Source organism: Protopterus annectens, chromosome 8.part0 (assembly GCF_019279795.1).
Source record: "Protopterus annectens isolate FY-2018-M chromosome 8.part0, PAN1.0, whole genome shotgun sequence".
Taxonomy (NCBI): Eukaryota; Metazoa; Chordata; order Ceratodontiformes; family Protopteridae; genus Protopterus; species Protopterus annectens.
In genome coordinates, this window is record NC_056741.1 from 1,054,649,263 (window position 1) to 1,054,669,079 (window position 19,817).

Below are 19,817 nucleotides of genomic sequence, written 5' to 3' on the forward strand. Positions count from 1 at the left end.
ATTAAAAAATTAAAACAAAGTAATCAGTTAAAAACCTTTGCTGAATACACACCCTCACAGCTGTAATCAGTCTACCACAATTTGCAAACACCCACCATAAATATTAAAGGTACAATGCAGTACCACATTTAAAATTAATAAATATATAACATAAATGTGAACCATGCATTTTTATAATTTAGATGCTCTGAATTTTAATAGACTGGAAATGGAAATAGCCTTGTTGAGGCCAGAAAAATTAAATGCATCAAGAAAGTCACATAATTTTTTTATGTAAAAGCTGGTTCTGCCAATCAGCGTCATAGAGGACCAACTGTATTTTCTCAAGAATAAAGAATTTAAACTTTGCAAAATTCCTACAAACAGTGGCATGTCTGGCTAAAGCACTCTTATCATCACCCATGGCGATAGTGTAAAGATGTTGCTAAATCCTTTTATTTAAAATGTTAACAGTTTTCTGACATAAAAAGCCAGACAGGTACAGCATCTAGCCTCATAAACCACCCTCTCAGAAAGGCAATTAAACTGCCCCCTGATCAGGGGGAAAAATGCACTATTTCAAAGAGGAGATTTTTAAATCGACTGACTCTGTTACTAGAAACTTGAACTTTTCACAATACAAATTCACTTTCAACAATGGTTTCCATCAAACCGAGTTCAAGATGTTGCCCATTAAATCTAGGAAAGATAAAAAACTACAATGGTATGACAATGAATATCATTACAAGACAGCTTATCCTAAAATACATTCACTGCCCTGGACTTCCATCCCCCGAATGATAACCAGGATGTGGTAGATGTTCAATATGAGCTGGACATCCCTTGAGAACAGCCATTAGTGAGAAGTTTGGAAAGGATTACAAACAAACACAAGGAGAAATCAGATTCACTGGGGGAATGAGAAACTGATCAAAGGGCAAAAACTGGAGGAGAAAGAACAGATTCACCAATAAGACCAGAAGGTTTGAGGAGTATCATTCAATTGTTTCCATCCATGGTACTGTTTCTATTACATCATTTTTAAATCCAAGGTACTGTTTCTATTACATCTTTTTTAAATGTTATTTTATATATAATTTTATTGAGTTACACATTGGACCTGAACATCATTAACTGTTCTTGAAGGGTTTCTGTTTTTCTCCCTGTGGACGGGCCAGTGTTGACCAGATGATATTGGATTTAAAAGTCTTAACTACGAAACTTAACCTACATGTTTTGTTTGGTGGTGAAACCATTATGGAACCCCTTGGTGTTAGTTTTAAACATAAAAGCCTTTTAAATCCCCATTACATCCCGTTATGCCATTGAAAAGTCCTGTGAATGTGGAATCAGGGATCTTTTGAAAGAAGGAGTAAGCACAAATTTTACAATCTTACTTATGAAGAATGGTTGATTTTGAATAGTATTACTTATAACGAGAACATCCAGTGTATGAAGCCAGACAAAGGTGGATGCCTGTTGGTCATAGATTTAATAGATTGTATTGCAGGATGACATCATTACTAAGTGATGAATCAGTCTATCAGGTGGTTTCTGTGAATGAAATTGACACGGATTATAGAGTCATTAACATTTTTCTGGATGAACTGTTATTGTTAGACAGGGTGTCTTCTGATTTCTTCAGTTTTTAAAAGTACACTCCCTGTAATCCCAAAGATTTTTGGCATTCCCAAAATTCTTTCTAATGCAGTTGATCCACCATTGAAACCCATTCTGGCTGCAGGAGGTTCTTTAACTGAGCCCTTTGATAAGTTTATTGACAAACTGAAAATATTACTCAATTATTTTCCCCATGTTCTTCATGATTCCTGGGATTTCCTTGATAAATTGAGGAATATTGCCTCTGTTGTGACTTTTTATTGGTGACCATGAATATTAAGAATTGTTTTACGGTCATTCCACTTGAGTTGGGATTGATTTTGTTTGGTGAAGTGATTTCTAAGTTTGGATTTTTGTCAGACAGTGATGTTATACTTATTTCTGATTTTATGGAACTGGTCTTGAACGGTAATTTTGTTTACTTTGACAGCAAATACTTTAAGCAACTGTAAGGTGTTGCTGTTGGGGCTGCATGTGCCCCAACTTTTACAAGTACTGTACTACATAGGTGGGAAAAGGAAGTTGTTTTTAGACTTGAATTCTTTGTACACTGCAAATTGTTATTTTTGTTATTTAGATGATATATTTATGGTGTGGTCAGGTAACTTGGACCAATTCATTAAGTTTGTTGAACAACTGGAATCAGCCTTTACATTTTTGAAGTTTACATACAATGTTAACGCAAGTAAAACACACTTTTTGGATATTGAAATCAGAAAAGGCGTTGATGGTAAATTTGATACTTCTATTTACAGAAAGCCCACCTTCTGTAATGCATTTCTGCATTTTAAAAGCAGTCAAACATTACATCAAAAGAAGGGTGTAATTAAAAGTCAATTTATCAGAGTTTCAAGATTAATATCTGATGAAAAGGATTGTATTCAGCATTTCAATAAGCTGAAAGCCATGTTTTTACTATGTGACAATCCCGAAAATTAGGTTGACACCTTTTATATGCAGGTTTTAAATGACAGATGCAATAGATATGTTTTGTTTATTATTAAGGGGCTGCAAAAGGATAATGGCAATGGTCAGGAGAATGTTTACAGTAATGATGATAACCATACTCAAAAACATCCTGGCAACCATTCCAGCATGGTCCTACATTTTTATTTTATTTTTTATTTATTTTACATTTGTTGACCGGGCTAGTCTAGCTGGATATATGTCCATTTTCAGTAGAGGCCCGGGGAGAAAAGCTCCACACAGTTTAAACAATGTTAACATAAACAACAAAATAGAAGAAAAAAAAAAGAAAACATATTTATACATTTTATACATTTACTAACAGGGAGTCTGTCACTTATGAGTAGATAATGAAGGTAACGTATAATTTTAATAGGTTTAGAATAGTTAATAAGAAGGTACATTTATGTGTTCCTAAAGAGTATTAGTTGAAAGAAAGAAGTTAGTAAAAGTGTTGTTATAGATAATAAAGGAAGATAATGAAAATATATGGAGGGGTTGTTAGGTAATGTGTGTAGTAGTGATATGAGTCACTTTAAAAAAATGTAGTACTAGTAAGGAGTGTGGTGAGAGGAAGCATGGTAGTATCTGGAAAAAAAAATAGAAATAAAGAAATATGGATAAGATAAGTTAGTGAAAGAGTGGGTTCAGAGATGAGAAATTTTAGATGAGTAAGTCAACAGTAGATAAGTTGGTCAGTCTGGTTTAGAACAGGGGCACATCCAGTGTGTTTTTAGGTGGAGTTTAAGCCTATTTTTAAATAGAGTAATTGAGGGAATTGTGGTCAGTTCAGATGGAAGTTGATTCCATGTTTTTCCAATGGAAACAGAAAATAGAGAGTCTCCTGCTCTATTGTTTGATTTGTTGATGTGTATACATTATTCCCTAGATGGTCTGGACATCCAGAAAACCTTATGTAGAAATTGGATGATTTTGCAAAGTAATGATAACCTTAAGTCTGTCTTTGGTCAATTTCCAACCTTTACATATAAGAATAAATTCAATGTTTTATTTATTTAACATTTGGTAACCAGGAATGTCTGACATGGAACAAAGCCAATTTTCAGCAAAGGCCCAGGGAGAAACACTATAGATGCATGTCTTTGTAATGTGGGAGGAAACTGGAGCACCTGGAGAAAACCCACACAAATGCAGGAAGGACAAGCAGACTCCACACAAAAGGCACCCCAGCCAAGAATCAAACCAGAGAACCTCTTGCTGTGAAGCAACAATGCTACCACTGCACCAATATTATGAGAGCCTTGGAAAGACCTGTATAAACTATGTACAGTGGCTCTTTTAAAACTTCTAAATGTGGCCATTGTAACCAGTGTCCATATATTCACAAAGATCCTGATAGTGAGTTTTCTGTAATGGTGCAAAAATGGATGACCAATGGGAGTTTTATTTGCCTTTTGGGGAGGGTGGTTTCTGTGGCTAGATGCTGTACCTCTCTATTTTTATGTCAGAAAAACTGTTAATGCTTTAAATATAAGGTTTTTATCAACAGCTTTACAGCATCACCAAATGTATCAGTAAGAGTGCTTTAGCCAGACATGCCACTGTTTGTAGGTATTTTACAATTATTAGGAAAACACAATAGGTCCTCTATGATGGTGATTGATAGAACTGGCTTTTACATAAATAAATGATGTGGCAGCTTTGTCTTGATGTATTTAATTTTACTGGCCTCACTGAGACTATTTCCATTTCCAGTGAATTAAAATTCAGAGCATTTAAATTATACAAATGTATAGTTCACATTTATGTTATATATTTATTGTTTTTTAATGCAGTACTGCATTGTACCTTTAATATTTATGGCAGGTGTCTGTAACATTGTAGTTGATTGGTTACAGCTGTGGGGTTGTGTATTTGGTAAAGGTTTTTAACTGGTTACTTTGCTTTAATTTTTTAATGGTTCTGATGATGTCTATGAGAGCAATACAGATAAAAGCATTTAACCATATGTAAATAAAGGCTTCTTTGGAGTCTATTTGCCACATGGTCATTTGGATTTATTATTTTAGATTGTTTATGCTCCACAGTCAGCTTACTGCTTGGTTTGGTTTCACTGTGGACACGTGTTATTATGGTTAAGAGGACTGTAAATTGCAAGAATTGCACAAAACTGTGTAAACAATTGGAAGCTCCAATAGAATTATAGATGAGTAAAGTGAGTAGCAGAATAATTTGTTTTAGGTAGTATGAAGGGGCTAAAAATATGAATGAGGAAGTCTTATAAATAATAATTTGTATAACTTATGGTGACTATAGGCAGACCCCACCACAGGAGTTGTAAGGGGTACAGTCAACCTTGCAAAAATAGTTTAGTCATTTTATGTTTTTTTCTTACCTGTTCGTTGGTTTTCTAAGGTTAATGATTCTATGTAAATAGGATGTTTCAGTTTATGACCCTTTGTACCTTGACCAAGGGCAATGTACTATTTCATTATAAACCCCTATGATGCTGTATTTTCTTACAGATGACTTCTTAATCAGTGGAACCATTTGGCACTGGATTGCATACCTCTCAACCTCTTAGAGCAATAACTCTGGGCAAAGCCTTAAATGATGGGGGGACAAATATGAATAGATTTTAAATATTGCTCTTACAAACTTAAAATGTTGATAGAATAATAGCTTTTGCATTAGCATGAATTTTCTGAAGGACTGAAGTCTTAAACTCAAATGTTTGTCATTATTTAATGACTTAAATCCTCAGCTATTTGCCAGAAAGGTAAAGATTTTAGGAGGAACACACCAAAAATATGAAGCAAAAATCTGGACATTCTGTGAAAATCTGTACAGTTGAAAGCTATGACTGGATGCTCCTGTAGGAGTGCAGCTTTTATATCCTGTTAATAACTTCACTGTCAGGGCTGATGGAGGTTTAATGCATCTTGAAGATAGAAAGAACGCAAAAAGACAAGGCCTAAAAATAATATCAGTACTGCAGCTGATCATCCCCAATTACACCTTTAGGAAATGCAGGTAATTTCGGCATATACTATGTACAGTACTAATTACTACAAAGAAATGTTACTGCATCACTGCATTACAGAAAATATACGAAAATCCTACATATTATTAATTAAAATGTAAAAAAAACATGATATTTAATAGCTTCTAGCCACTTGTATCACATCATTACAAGGAGGTGCTTTCTTAAAACACATAACCCTCTGCATTGTACTGGTTAGTATAAACCATATTTACTTGGTGCTGCTGCATAGTATAGTTTCTTGCAGCATCCTGAATTGCTCAGCTCAGTTTTCTCGTGTTGTTTGAATTTGATATCTTATTGCTAAGTACCATTTCTTTATTTTAATTTGTTAACTAGGGGGTAAGCATTGCTCCACATGACCAGTTTAAAAAACATATTGTAGGAACACTGGCTTGTGACTTGTCACTCAGTAGACAAATAAGAGACTCAAACACAGGTCTTTAGGAATCAGCTCATGACCTCAATCCTCCATGCTACCTGAAAAGCAATGAATAACAACATCTCTAGCAGATTTGTTTAAAGAATACTTTAATGTTATAAATTGACTATTTATATACATTTAACACCACAAAAAATATTGCTAGCCACTCTGGTAAGTGCTCCGTTGCAAGTATAAATAACAGTCCAATATGAAAAAGAATTATCGAGAGTGGAGCAATAGCAAGCAAACACAAGCAGGAAAATCCTTTAAAAGTTTATTCAGCACCGGTAGCACAAGCAGATAAGCACTTTTACTGTTACAGCTTCTTCAGATCTATACAAAAAGTGCTCCATAATTAAAGACTTTAAATACTAATTCAAAAATCATGGCACCAATCACTTACAAGTATCAATCAACCTTCTTAAAGGGAGATAGCACATACAATTACTGTAACAATGTTACAAGCAGCATAAAGAGTCACAAATAACTTAAAAATATATATATAAAAAGTGCACCTAAATATGTCTAAAAACATATGTACATGTACGAATATATGTATAGGCATGTATATATATATATATATATATATATATATATATATATATATATATATATATATATATAGTTATATGCTATACAAACATATAAAACATACCCTTCTTCATCATATATTTCACTAAGGAAACAAAAACAAAAAACTTTTTTTCTTTTAAACTGTAGCATATTGTTTGTTGCAAATGTAGCAAACAGTTGGTACAGTTTATACCTGCCTTTGTGGAGTGCTTCAGTGCTCATGTTTTAGTTACAAAATAATAATAATTTTTAAAGTGTAGCAAACTGCATGCTACAAATGTAGCAAGCAGTTACTACAGTTTATACCCTACCAGTTGCTACAGAGTTCAGCTTTTACTGAAAAAAGATGCCTTTTTTTACTTTTAAACTGTAACAAAAGTGTATAGTCTCACTGGCATCTGTTTCATTATATACTATATTAATGTAATAAAAGTGCAGGACCTGATGCCTGCATTATTTGACACCATACCTAGCACATCAACAACCAGATATACAGTGATTTTGTACTTATTTATATAAGGAGCTAAAAGCACCAGTCACAATAAAGATGCAGACGATGAATGTACCAGTGTTCCATTCACTGTCAATGAATGCAATCTTTTTAAGCATTTGTTATCATTTACATGGTGATTTATATGGGAAAAAAAAGAAAATTATTACTTGTTACTACTAAAACTTAGATCTGACGAAGCTCTGACAAAAGCAAAAGTGCTCATCTCTTCTTTTGTTTTAACTTAATGAACATTGCTTAAACAAGCAATTCCATCTTAAATCTCTACGTAAATGGGCAGATGCTCTGTTACCCATCCACTGTCTGCCACTATCGGCCTCATGGGTGGGTCAGACATATTCTTATGTATCTTTCGCAGGCCGTGGATCTGCGGAATAAGTGGATCCCTGATAACCAAAAACTCAAAAACGTCTTTCATAATGATGCCACTCTTAGAAATATCTAATAATGTACCATGAACATGTTGTATAATATCTACTACATGTTCTTTAGAAATCTGCACATAATAAATATCACTCAACAATTCCTCCATTGATTTAACATACTTAAGGGTATCCATAACTACTATTCTGCCACCCTTATCCGCAGGGCTAATCATTATGGAGTGTTCCATCTGTAAATGTTGTAAACTTTCTCTTTCTTTTCTACTCAAATTGTCTATAAAAGGACATATATTTTTAATTGATATTTTGAATATGCATAATTTTATGTTTTATATGTTTGTATAGCATATAACTATATATATATATATATATATATATATACATGCCTATACATATAGTCGTACATGTACATATGTTTTTAGGGATGCCTATGTAATTATAGTACAGCAGACACAGTTACAAAGCAGCTAGCATTTAAAACAAAACGACAAAATTGGCACTTATGAAAAGAGCTTCTTTAAAGAAAGAGTAAGTTCCACTCGTATCTAAGAAAGTGAATACTTTTGCTTGTAACCTCTGCCAATAGCTATTTTCGGACTGCCATACCCCATCTTGTACAGCAACATCTTGAGCTAAAAACACACTGCCAGCATCACAATTAAAAGATCACTCTGCTCCCAAGCTGGTTGTGCAGTGCCCAGTTCCATTTGAGTCTTTCTGTAAAACTGCACCCGAGACATGATGCAAAAAATAAAGTAAATGCTGAAAAGTTACACAAGTCAGCACCAGACTCCTTTTCTAAATTCACAAATGAGTGCTTGTTTATGTGAATTAAATAATATATATACCATATGTATATAGAAAAAGTAACTTAGTACTAAGGAAATACAGTTTTCCAGCCTTAAGGGTGCTAACCACTTTCCTTAAGGAAGAACAAATTGATAACTATGGAAATCTAGTTGTGCAGGAAAGACTGCCTCTAGATATTGGCAAATTAATTACTAAAATGGGCCATTGTCATGGCTCCTTATGTAATATCTTTGTCAAAGATAGCTTTGAATTCTTATTAAAAATAAGACAAAAATGATTTGTCAGGCATCCAGCCACCTGGCAATGGTCCAGGGGGCTAATTGAACCAGCTATGCTTCTGCTATATATAACATTGATTTGATGAAGTTTTAACAGGAGAGGAAATGTTCATCTCTTGTTTTGACTTAATAAACTATGGTTTAAACAAGCAAGTCCAGCTTGAACCCCTTTCTTCTTATTTTTTACTAAGACTGCAAAGTGATCTTTTGACATAGATCTTACATAAGAAGTTGTGACAATGATCCATTTTAGTAATATGTATGCCAATATCTAGAACAGTCATTTCTGTACAAGTAGTTTTTCCTTTATCTTGATTTTATATATATATATATATATATATATATATATATATATATATATATATATATATATACATATATAATGTATATGTATACACACACACACACACACACACACACACACACACACACACACACACACACACACACACACACACAAAATACTCTGTCAAATGAGTTACAGAAGTAGCTGACAATATGTGTCTCTGCTGGAGATGGAGTGGCTATGAGTCATGGGATAACAAAGCACACCTGTCTGAGGGTGTTCACTATTCAAAGTACCTGAAAGCTAATAATAGATGTAATACATTACAGACTGTTCCCCTCAAGAATAGAATATTAATTTACACTGATGACATGGTATTGTTTACTTTGCACCATGACAAAAGATTTTACTGCACACTTCACAGACTGACAATAAAAAAATTCAAGCCTGGATTGCATCTTTTAATAAGTACAATAACATTTTAAAGACAGACGCAATGGAGGGAGTATTCAGGAAAAAATAGTCTACAGCACTAAGAGAAATACTATGGTGAGTAGCAACACAGAAGAAATGGAACATACAGAGGCACATGTTGCTCGATAGCACAAGTGTCCAAACTATTATGGTATGAGTTAAATGTAAATGACTGCATAATGGCATCCAAATGAGTGTCAACTCAACATGCTAATGAGACCTATCACATATGCAAATAAGAAAGCAAACATGGCAGCAGAATTTAGAAATATATACAATTTGTGTGATAAGCTATAGCAAACAGATATTCTGTACAACAGCATTTGACAGTGAATAGGTTCCACTCACACTAAGATGATAGGAATAGCATCTATTTTAGTGACTCAGCATGTCTCCATGGCCACTTTGGAACCCACTATCCATGATGTTGAATGTTGTGGCCCCCTGCTTCACAGAGGTTTCTGTCACTGACAGACATACTGTCACCTCCATGACCAGGAGATAGTTGACCTCTGTCATGTAAAAAGAGAGGGAGAGACATATCATGCTGGAGATCTTTGATTGGAGCTGTCCTGACAAAGTATCAAGTGGGATGCATGGAACACTTATTGGAGTGGATGGAATGGTTTGTGTATGATAAAGCATTCTTGCTATAGGGACCTTTCAGTGTTCAACTGGGAACATGTTAGGAATTTTGCAGGCCATAATCTCACAAATTCTACACCAGTACCTTGATATGATAAGGTCAAATACAGGGGACCATATGTAGTTCCCACAGATGGCAGAGAAGACAAACAATGCTATGCTGTCATTATACAATATAAACCATTTATTTGAGGTCTTGGAGATCTTTTTTACTACAAACACATTGCCATCATGGCCTTACTTGCTTCACTTGGCATCTGGTCTGTCAACTGTAAGGGTTCATACTTTATCAAATGCAAGATGGGGCACGGGACATAGAGTTTAATAAACAAAATATCTACGTACCAACCAGGCAACTCACAGGATTTCCACATCTGGCACATGTGAGACCTGTACTGGTAGTTTGAATATGAGGACTTTCCACAGGCTCAACTAGGTGATAGGTATGCACACCACTAACTCTAGAGCCAATGAAATTCATTGCATGATTATTAGTAGTAGACCACTCATAACCATCTTATATTTTTTCTATTATGTGTTAATGGTGATACTGCTTAATGCTTGAAGCCATGGATGATGACCCCCCCCAACCCTCCAAACCAATGACCCTAAACAAAAGCAGAGATCACATACAACACCTTACAACACCGTATAACTAATGGACACACCTCTGCCTTTGGTTCTTTCATGCTTGTTCTGAGGTCTGAACATGTAGAAGGCATTGTAGCCTTGCATGGACAGGGTGTTCTCTGTGGCCTTGAACCATGTATCTGTGACTGCACAGACATCTGTATCTTCCAAGGTAAGGAGTGCTTCCAGTGAGTGCAGTTCCTGATTTAGACTCTTGGCATTAAGTAGCATAACATTCAGTTTGTTTCTAGTGGATTTTTTACATCAGGAATTTTGTTCTTATGACATTGCTGGAAAAAGGCACTATGGGGGAGGCAAGTACCTTTACAAGTAACTGAAATCCAAGAGGCAGCAGGCGAAGACCATCTCTAGAAAAGCAATGTGGTCTGTCGATCATATCTTCACAGGCTGACAGATACTGGATCTCCCATGATTGACACCAGAAGCTAAGCCAATTGTTGAAGTCAGTCATTTTTTGTTTATATTGAGGCATCATCTTGGGTGAAGGTAGAATACATCTTAGTGCTCTGGACATACCTGCCTGGGATACATAATCTGATAGCTCAGTCATATCTCTCTTCATATAGTCCAGTGAGGTATGTCTCAAATCATTCACTCCAGCATGGACTATGACAGAGTCATAACAGTACTTGTTGAGAGACTTGAGTGAGTGCATGATCTGACAGATCCTGGCACCTGAAAGGCAGCTGACTGTGACCTTCTCCTTGTCCAGCATAATGAGGGGGACATCTGTGTGTCTCACTATGCAGTTGCCTATGACCAAGTCATTTGGTTTTGAAGTGTTTTGCCTTAGGGGCTTATTGGTTGAGACACTGTTCTATACATTATTATGTCTAGTGAATTCTTTTGTGTCTGCAGTGGGCTCAGTAGGTTTGCACTTGGGAGGTCTCTGATCTTTAGGTTTAGGCTTCTAGCAAGTACCTCTGTGTATGTCGGTTTATATGCTGTAAGCTTGTTATGTGCAAGAGGTGAAGTGTGCATGCTGACAACCTGTTTGATATCTGATTTGTTGTTATGTGAGTTAACTGATTCCAAATTCATAGTATAGATTTATATCTCACAAGTTGTATTTGTTTCTTTTAGGAGTAACTGGTTGTCAGTAAAGATAAGGCAATTGCTACATTGCCTCAGGATGCCCATGAAAATTAGGCTGTCTGTAGAAATGGTGGAAAACTGTCCTTCCATTATGACAGGTATATACTATAATAACTAGTGGGGAATGGGCTAGATGGACGAGGGTTTGCTGTAAGACTAACAAAAAGCAACTATTCTATGGTGAGCTAGGGGTAGAAAGCTACATCAGTGCTTCACAATGCACCACTGAGTTGCTTGCAGGGCAACAGTGTAATCTCTAAGCAGTTCTAACCCACACAAACAAAGTGCTTAAATTCAAGTGAAGTTAAATGATTCTGACCTAAGTAAATAAAGAAAAAGACCAAGACTGAGCCTTATTCCAGCAATCCCCAACTCATATCGGTTCTTATTTATTTATTTATTTATTTATTTATTTATTTATTTATTTATTTATTTGTTTGACATTTGTTAACTAGGATAGTCCATCTGAGCAAAAGCCCTTTTTTCAGTGGAGGCCCACAGAGAAAACCTTCACAGTACAAGTAAGAAAGAGAATTTACAAAACTGAAGATAAATACAGTGAACATTTTACAGTAAAGCAGTTAGCCAAATGTAGATAAAGCTCCACAGTACAACATAGTAAGAAGCAGTATAACAGTGAAGAAAAAGATACCAAAGACGTGTACAATAAAACATTTGAATGAATTTACATAACACATTGGGTTATCTTCAGAGGGTAATTGGACAATACAGAACAGGTGAGTTATGGTAGTAGGGAAGGGAGGAATAGAGAGGATAGTGATAGAGAAATGAGTGGGTTCATGCAGGATGATTACAGAAGCAAATCCATGTACTATTAGGGTACCTTATGAGAGTTTACTTAAACGCGTGGAAGCAGGAAGTATTTATAGGGGCCATGGGAAGCTTGTTCCATGCACGAGCAGGGAAGTAGCTGGAGAGATTCTGTCCAATAGATTTTTTAGATTTGTAAATTTGTAACAGACATTGGTCAGAGCTTCTGAGGGATCAAGGGGCTTATAGACGGAGACAAGTGAGGAAATGCTAGGGCAAGAGGAGGGCTTATTCAAAATAGTATGGAAAATGAGAAGTTGGGTAAATAAGAGTTAGTTAAGAAACTCTAGCCAGCTGAGTGTCTGGAGAGCATGACAGCGGTGTCATCTTGAGAGCAGAATGGCTGCAAATCTAGCAACTTTGTTGTAGGTGGTTTCAAGTTTGGAAAGTAGTGAAGACTGTAAGTTGGTTAAAATTTGAGAGCTGTAAAAGAAGTTGGGAAGAAGGTAAGTTTGGACTAGTGAGATCCTGGAGTTGCTTGGTTCTTGGCTGCACACTTCTGGCACAAGGGTGCAGAGGGGGGGCTTCTTAATGTAAGATGGCTGGTTTTATTGCTCAAATGATACCAAACAGTCTAGATTCAGCAAGCCCGAATCTAGCTTATGCTATAAAATACAGAAGTACTAGAAATTCAAAGTGCAGAAAATCATGTTACAACAGCAAAAAAAAAATTAAATAAAGCAGCAATTCAGTAGAATGCTCCCAAAAGGGTATAGGCCACAAGCCTTCTTAGTGTGAAATAAGTGGTCTGGAACCCAAGTGCTTAAACCAGAGCAAAGAAACTGAGAGCAGTAGACACACTAAGCCTTTATCAGCAATTCCCAGCTTAGAAGAGTGTATGTTTCACTCTCCTACCACAAGAGTCTAGACCATAAATTTTCCTAATGTAAAATAACCTGTTTATAGTCCAAGTGCTTAAGCCAAAACTAAGACATATTCTAAATAATAGACACATTAAGCCTTCAACAAGCAATTCCCAGCATAGAAGGGTGTAGGCTATCCCCTCCTGCCACAAGAGTTTAGACCACAAATCTTAATGTAACATACCTGGTTTGGAATCCAAGTGCTTAAACCAGTACAAAGGCACTTAGAATAACAAGTACAATAAGCCTTCAAACAGCAATTCCCAGCTCAGAAAGGCAGAGGCTACCATCTCCTCCCTCTACAGACCACAAACCTTCTTAATGTGAAATAATTGACCTGAAGTCCAAGCACTTAAACCAGAACTACGATACTTGTAGAATAACAGACAAATTAAGCCTTCAACTAACAATTCCCATCTTAGAAGGATGTAAGCTATCTCTCCTGCAACAAGTGTGTAGACTACAAACCTTCTTAATATAAAACAACTGGCCTGAAGCCCAGGTGCTTAAACCAAAACTAAGAGGCTTAGAATAACTGTTACAATTTAATCAGGCTACTAACACACAGTAATAAATGCAACAGATTAAATGCAATTGAATACTTGTATGAAAAATCAGCAAAAACAAAATAAAGTAGTAAAGTAGGAAGAAACACAAATACAGTAAACTCAGCTGAATAAAGTGCAATTTTTTTAAAGTTAAGTGCAAAGGTAGAAAACAGAAGATAATTCAAGGTTAAAAAACTAAGGGGGTGGGCCTTCCCAACTGATTTGCCTGTGCTCAGTAGAATACGCTGATGAGATGGGACTCAGAGGACTGTCCAAAATCAAATTTACTGTAGAGGCAGGCAACTCAAAAGCCAATACGTTTATTAATACAACAACAGTTTTGTGAGTGGGTGGGAAAAATAAAATGCAGACAGAGATCAACAGTATTCAGGTAGAGTACAACAAACAAGCCAAACAAGCACTCCAGATAAATAGACCTGCCTCCAAATATTTCTAGATAAATGAAGCATGCTATTTTTCAGCTCCTCCCACTGCTCACCATCATTATGGAGCTATGAAGCCCACATTATAGAAATCTATGTGACAGACTATGCATGCAAAACAGCTGGATAAAGATGATCTATGGCAGGCAAAGTCTAAGTAAGAAGGAAAACAGTAATTATTACACCAATTTTGCTTTTCATAAGAGGTTGAGGGATGATAACATCATGAAAACATTCAAAAATCCAAATGAAGTTAAGTGTTTTGGGATAAAGGAGTGCAACAGAACAGAGAATGGAAAAGTTGCAACATGAACCTTGTTTATTGTACAATTAATTCTACTTCAAGATTGCTTAGGCATGCAGAACACTGGAACTGTTGTTGAACCACTTACAAAGAGACATAAAGGCTTCAGATTAAGAATATATTTAAGGGTGATAAGATATGCTAAATGTATTTATTTTACATTTGTTGACTGGGATAGTCTGAATGGATACATGTCCATTTTCAGCAGAGGGCCGGGGAGAAAAGCTCCAGATATACAAACAGAAAAAAACATGTATTGAACAAATAAAGCACTGTTACAAATATATTTTGTTACAAATAAATAAATAAATCTTTCATTGGTAGAGTGGAGAAGCTGTACACCAGTATTTTAAAAACAGCAAATATTTAAACTGCTTGCTTAATTTTAGTACTGCAGTACTGACCCTGTTTAAATTTTTTACTCTCCGTCTTATAAAATGTTATCTGTTACATAAAACTTAAGGTGTTCACCCTGAATATGTATGTATATATATATATATATATATATATATAGATACTTTCAGAAAGTCGAACTTCATATGGTCTCAACCATATGATTGACTTTCAGAAAAGTCAGAAATGTCAGACAAGACAAAAAAAACAAAATGCTACAAATACTGCATTTCTGTAGGGAGGCAAGCCTCACTGCATCTCCCATGTGTGTGTGTGTGGGGGGGGTTGCAAATGCCACATCCCCTGCATATACCAACTCTGAGATCAAACTACAGTGGGAAAAGATAAGTTCCCTGACCACCACTGTATCACCTCCATAAAAAAGCTTTGATGCTTTGGAAAGTCGATCATATGGTCTCGACCACATGAAGTTTGACTTCTGAAATGTCACTCTTCTGAAAGGGACCGATATGCACAGTCAGACACACACACACACACACACACACACACACACACACACACACACGCACAGATATATATATATATATATATATATATATATATATATATATATATATACATATTCTTATCAGTTGATAGATGCAGCAAACTGTCTTAAATATTTGAGAGTTGTCATTGATCCTGAACTTAGATTTAATGAACATCAGACTAGCATTATAAAATGTGCTATGGAATTTTAAGCAATACTAAGTGATGCTTCATGAGCAGAGATGCAAGGGTGATGGTGCCTTTATATGAGGCTGCAGTTAGACCTTTTGTCAAATATTGTGGTGTCTGTGTTTACAGTAATAATGAAACTAGCGCATATTCAAAAACCTTTTTCTAGGTCTATCGGGGAGTTGGGACAGTAGTCCAGCAAGATAGGCTATAAAATTTATCCATATAGTCAGTGAGTTATAGACTCATTTATGGGGACCTGATACTGCTGTATAAGTGCTGTTAAGATGAGGTGCTTTCTGCCATGTTGGGCATTAGACTTCTTAGTCATAGTCATAACATTAGGAACTGAGTTTTTTGGTCAGTTTACTCCAGGTGATTATTAAAATTTGGGATAACATACTCATTCACAGAGCCATGCAAGTATGAAATAGTTTTCTCTTAGAAATTAGAATTTATAAAAATCTGTCTCTATTTAAAAAGGTAGTTTATAAACTCTTGAGCAGTCCCAATAAGGGTTAATTATTTAAAAACTTGAAACTATATATATATATATATATATATATATATATATATATATATATGAAGTTTGCTTTTAGTTTGGTTTGATAAATGATAACACAAAGTTATTGTATATCTAATTAGGGTCTATATTAGATCAGTGAACACTTAAAAAAGCGAACGGGGATTAATTAACCCTGTGTAAGTGAAAGCTTACAATTTCGAACTGTCAGAACAGAGATTTTTTCCTAGGGAAAAAAAATCGCTGTTCCAACAAAAAAAAAAAAAAGGAAAAGAAAATTATAACACTTTAACAATTACATTAAGTGGGGGGTCTTCACCCCCCACACCCCCTACTTAAATATAACAACACTGAGACCGCACTACAGTGCTGAAAATGGCAAAGTAACAAAGCGGCCAAGCGAATTCTTTCCCAGGGAAAGAATTTGCTTAAAAGCAGCTTCGATATTTTGCTATTTCAGGCTTTTGAGTTCGACCAAGATGCATTCAAAAAATGCGTCTTCAGTCTTCTAATAGGGAACCTCTTATTATGTATATTATATTGCATTGCCCAAGGAATATAGCAAAATAATTCCAGTATTCTTTTCTTGATTCCAGTACTCATTTGTTGATGATGTTGAACTTTTAATGCAAATTCTTCTATCTTGACTGCCATAAGTATTTGTTTGTTGAAATGCTTACAATTGTTTTTGTCAATAGGCACAAGTTGTTGACTCTACCTAGTTATATTTAATATGTCTGTTAAATGCTGATAATGTAATTGTCGTTCGTTATGACTTAGTGAACACACCAAGCTTTTTTGATTGTTGAAATAATACTTTGTACATCGATTGGAAGCATAGTTTGAGTGTTATATCAGCAGGGCTTTTTTCATTGCTATAACTATTTGGGGAATAACAACACTGATTTGGTTCCATAGTAAAGCAATGCAACGTAACATTGTACTTTTCTACTGCATGTGATAATGAAAATAAGCTATGAGAAAAACAAATATACTAATGCATGCTGGCATCTCTGTTTCAGGAAGCTGAATGATGGAACTAGACCATGACTTTTCGCTAACATGGAATCCAAAATCTGAATCTTTGAGTGAAAACAATTATACTGCAGATGACTATTATGACTGTCAGTATGAGGATTACTCTGGCCTCAAAAAGATCATGAACATTGTATCCATCACAGTCTACTCCATTGCATTTGTCTTTGGTGTACTGGGAAATGGCCTTGTCATCTGGGTCACAGGCTTCAGGATGAAAAAGACTGTGAACACAGTTTGGTTCCTGAACTTGGCTGTAGCAGATTTTTTTTTTACTATCTTCTTACCATTTACCATTATATATGCTGCTTTTGACTTTCATTGGCCTTTTGGAAACATACTTTGCAAGATTATCAGCACAGTTTTATTTCTTAATATGTTTGCAAGCATCTTTCTCCTTACTGTTATAAGCTTTGATCGATGTCTAACAGTTATTCACCCAGTCTGGTCTCAAAATCACAGAACAGTGCAATTAGCCTCAGTTGTGGCTATATTTGCTTGGACTGTATCAATTATTCTCAGTGCACCATATTTTGCATTTCGAGATACAGGTTCAATTGGGGATAACACTACAGTCTGCTATAATAACTTTGCATTATCTGATAATTTTGACAATGAAGAAATCATGCAGCTTCATCAAAGCAGGCACCAGGCTATAATTATAACAAGATTTCTATGTGGGTTTCTAATTCCCTTTACCATTATCATCACCTGTTACACCATTATTGCCTCAAAGTTACGGAAGAACCAGCTAACAATGTCCAGCAAGCCATTTAAGGTCATCATAGCTGTGATAGTGACCTTCTTTATTTGCTGGTTACCCTACCATGTGATCTCATTCCTAGAATTGGTTAGCACTAACTCATCAGAATGTAATGAGGAATTAGAGAGAGCGGCTATAATTTTAGTACCCTTGATAACAAGCCTTCCATTTCTCAACAGCTGCATGAATCCAATCCTGTATGTATTTATGGGTAGAGATTTCAGACAGTCATTTAGGAAGTCAATTCTTTTTGTATTTGAAAGTGCATTCAGTGAAGACTCAGCAATGTCAACTATTAATAGCAAACACAAGTCCAAGTCTACTTCAACTGTATATTAATGTGTTCTGAATTTCCTTTTATATGTACATATTTTTTATGCACAATTATGAAACCAGTATTTGGTCATTATTGCATTTTTTTATTAGAATAATGAAAAACTAGCATTTTGTGTCTACATTTCTTTTTTACACAAGACTGCTTATGATTGCTTTTTAAACATCTTAAACTAATTTAAATGCTACATTGTATTACAGGCATTTTCATTGTATTTTCAGGCTGGAGTTGTTTTTTGCTTGTGTTGCTATGCCAGAAAACTCAAAGAGACACTTTATCGAGCCTTGTGGATCAGTATAATGAATTACTAATTTAGCAGATATGCTCACTAAAAGAGCTTTGTACATTTATGGTAAATTGTAGTGAATTATCCACAAACAAACAAACATAAAGCAAATTGCTACATCATTCACAACATATACACAGTTATAGTTTTGTCTGACATAACAAGTAAACATTTGTAAATGTAAAAAATACAATGACTGCAAAACAGGAAGATCTCTCCAAAAGGAAGATGGAGCTGTGGTATAATGTAATAATGTAACTCAGCATAGATTTACAGAAATCTTAGTGATGGACCTGCATGAATAGTGTCACAAGGCCTGAAAAAAAGGATAGGTATGTATGTATATATATATATATATATATATATATATATATATATATATATATATATATATATATATGTGTGTGTGTGTGTGTGTGTGTGTGTGTGTATGTGTATGCATGTGTGTGTGTGTGTGTATATGTGTGCATGTGTGTGTTTTAGAAAGTTCTTACCTTGTTATTAAAGAACACATTATGGACCTTGCTCAGTTAGTAAAGGAAGAAAGAAAAGCAGGTATACTTTACAAGTAATTAATAATACAAGGCATATTAGGAAAAAATGTGTTTCATGAATGCTGCAATTGAAATGCAAGGCAAAAATAGAGAGATCTTAAGGAAGCATAAATATAAAGAATGATCATTTTTAATTAAGTTTTATTGATATGAACTGCTTGTTGCAAATAAATTTGTACAGTGATATTTGTTTAAAACTGTACCACATCTCTTGCAAGTTATGGCTGTTATTTCAGGTTACTTAATATGGGATTTGTTTAATATGTTTATTTTTGTTTTGGGTATAAATTATATATATTTTGTTTCCTTAACATTGTTGTACTTAAAAGTACTAGTGTGACATGGTTTTAAATGAAAAAGCCAAGTCACACAGCTTTAAGATACATAAGTATGTTTATTTTTGAAGTTTTCATTTCATGACTGTCTTTGGAATTATGTTGCAGTGTACATAAGATACAGAGAGAAGAAACATAATTTCAACAGTAAGTTTATTTCAAGACTGCTGTCAAGTCCTGCTTTGGGCCTGTTGCTTCCGGTAACTTCATTATACTATTCTATTTAGT

The 19,817-nt window shown here is 35.1% G+C and overlaps 1 protein-coding gene across 1 annotated transcript in view; it reads left to right on the forward strand.

Moving 5' to 3' along the window:
• Positions 1 to 18,783, forward strand: part of LOC122808063 (chemokine-like receptor 1) — a 179,887-nt gene extending 161,104 nt beyond the window's left edge. The window contains exon 2 of the mRNA XM_044079044.1: positions 17,305 to 18,783. Coding sequence (XP_043934979.1) covers positions 17,313 to 18,419 — 1,107 coding nt within the window. The 5' untranslated portion in view covers positions 17,305 to 17,312 and the 3' untranslated portion in view covers positions 18,420 to 18,783. The remainder of the gene's footprint in view (positions 1 to 17,304) is intronic.
• The last annotated feature ends 1,034 nt before the right edge of the window (positions 18,784 to 19,817 follow it).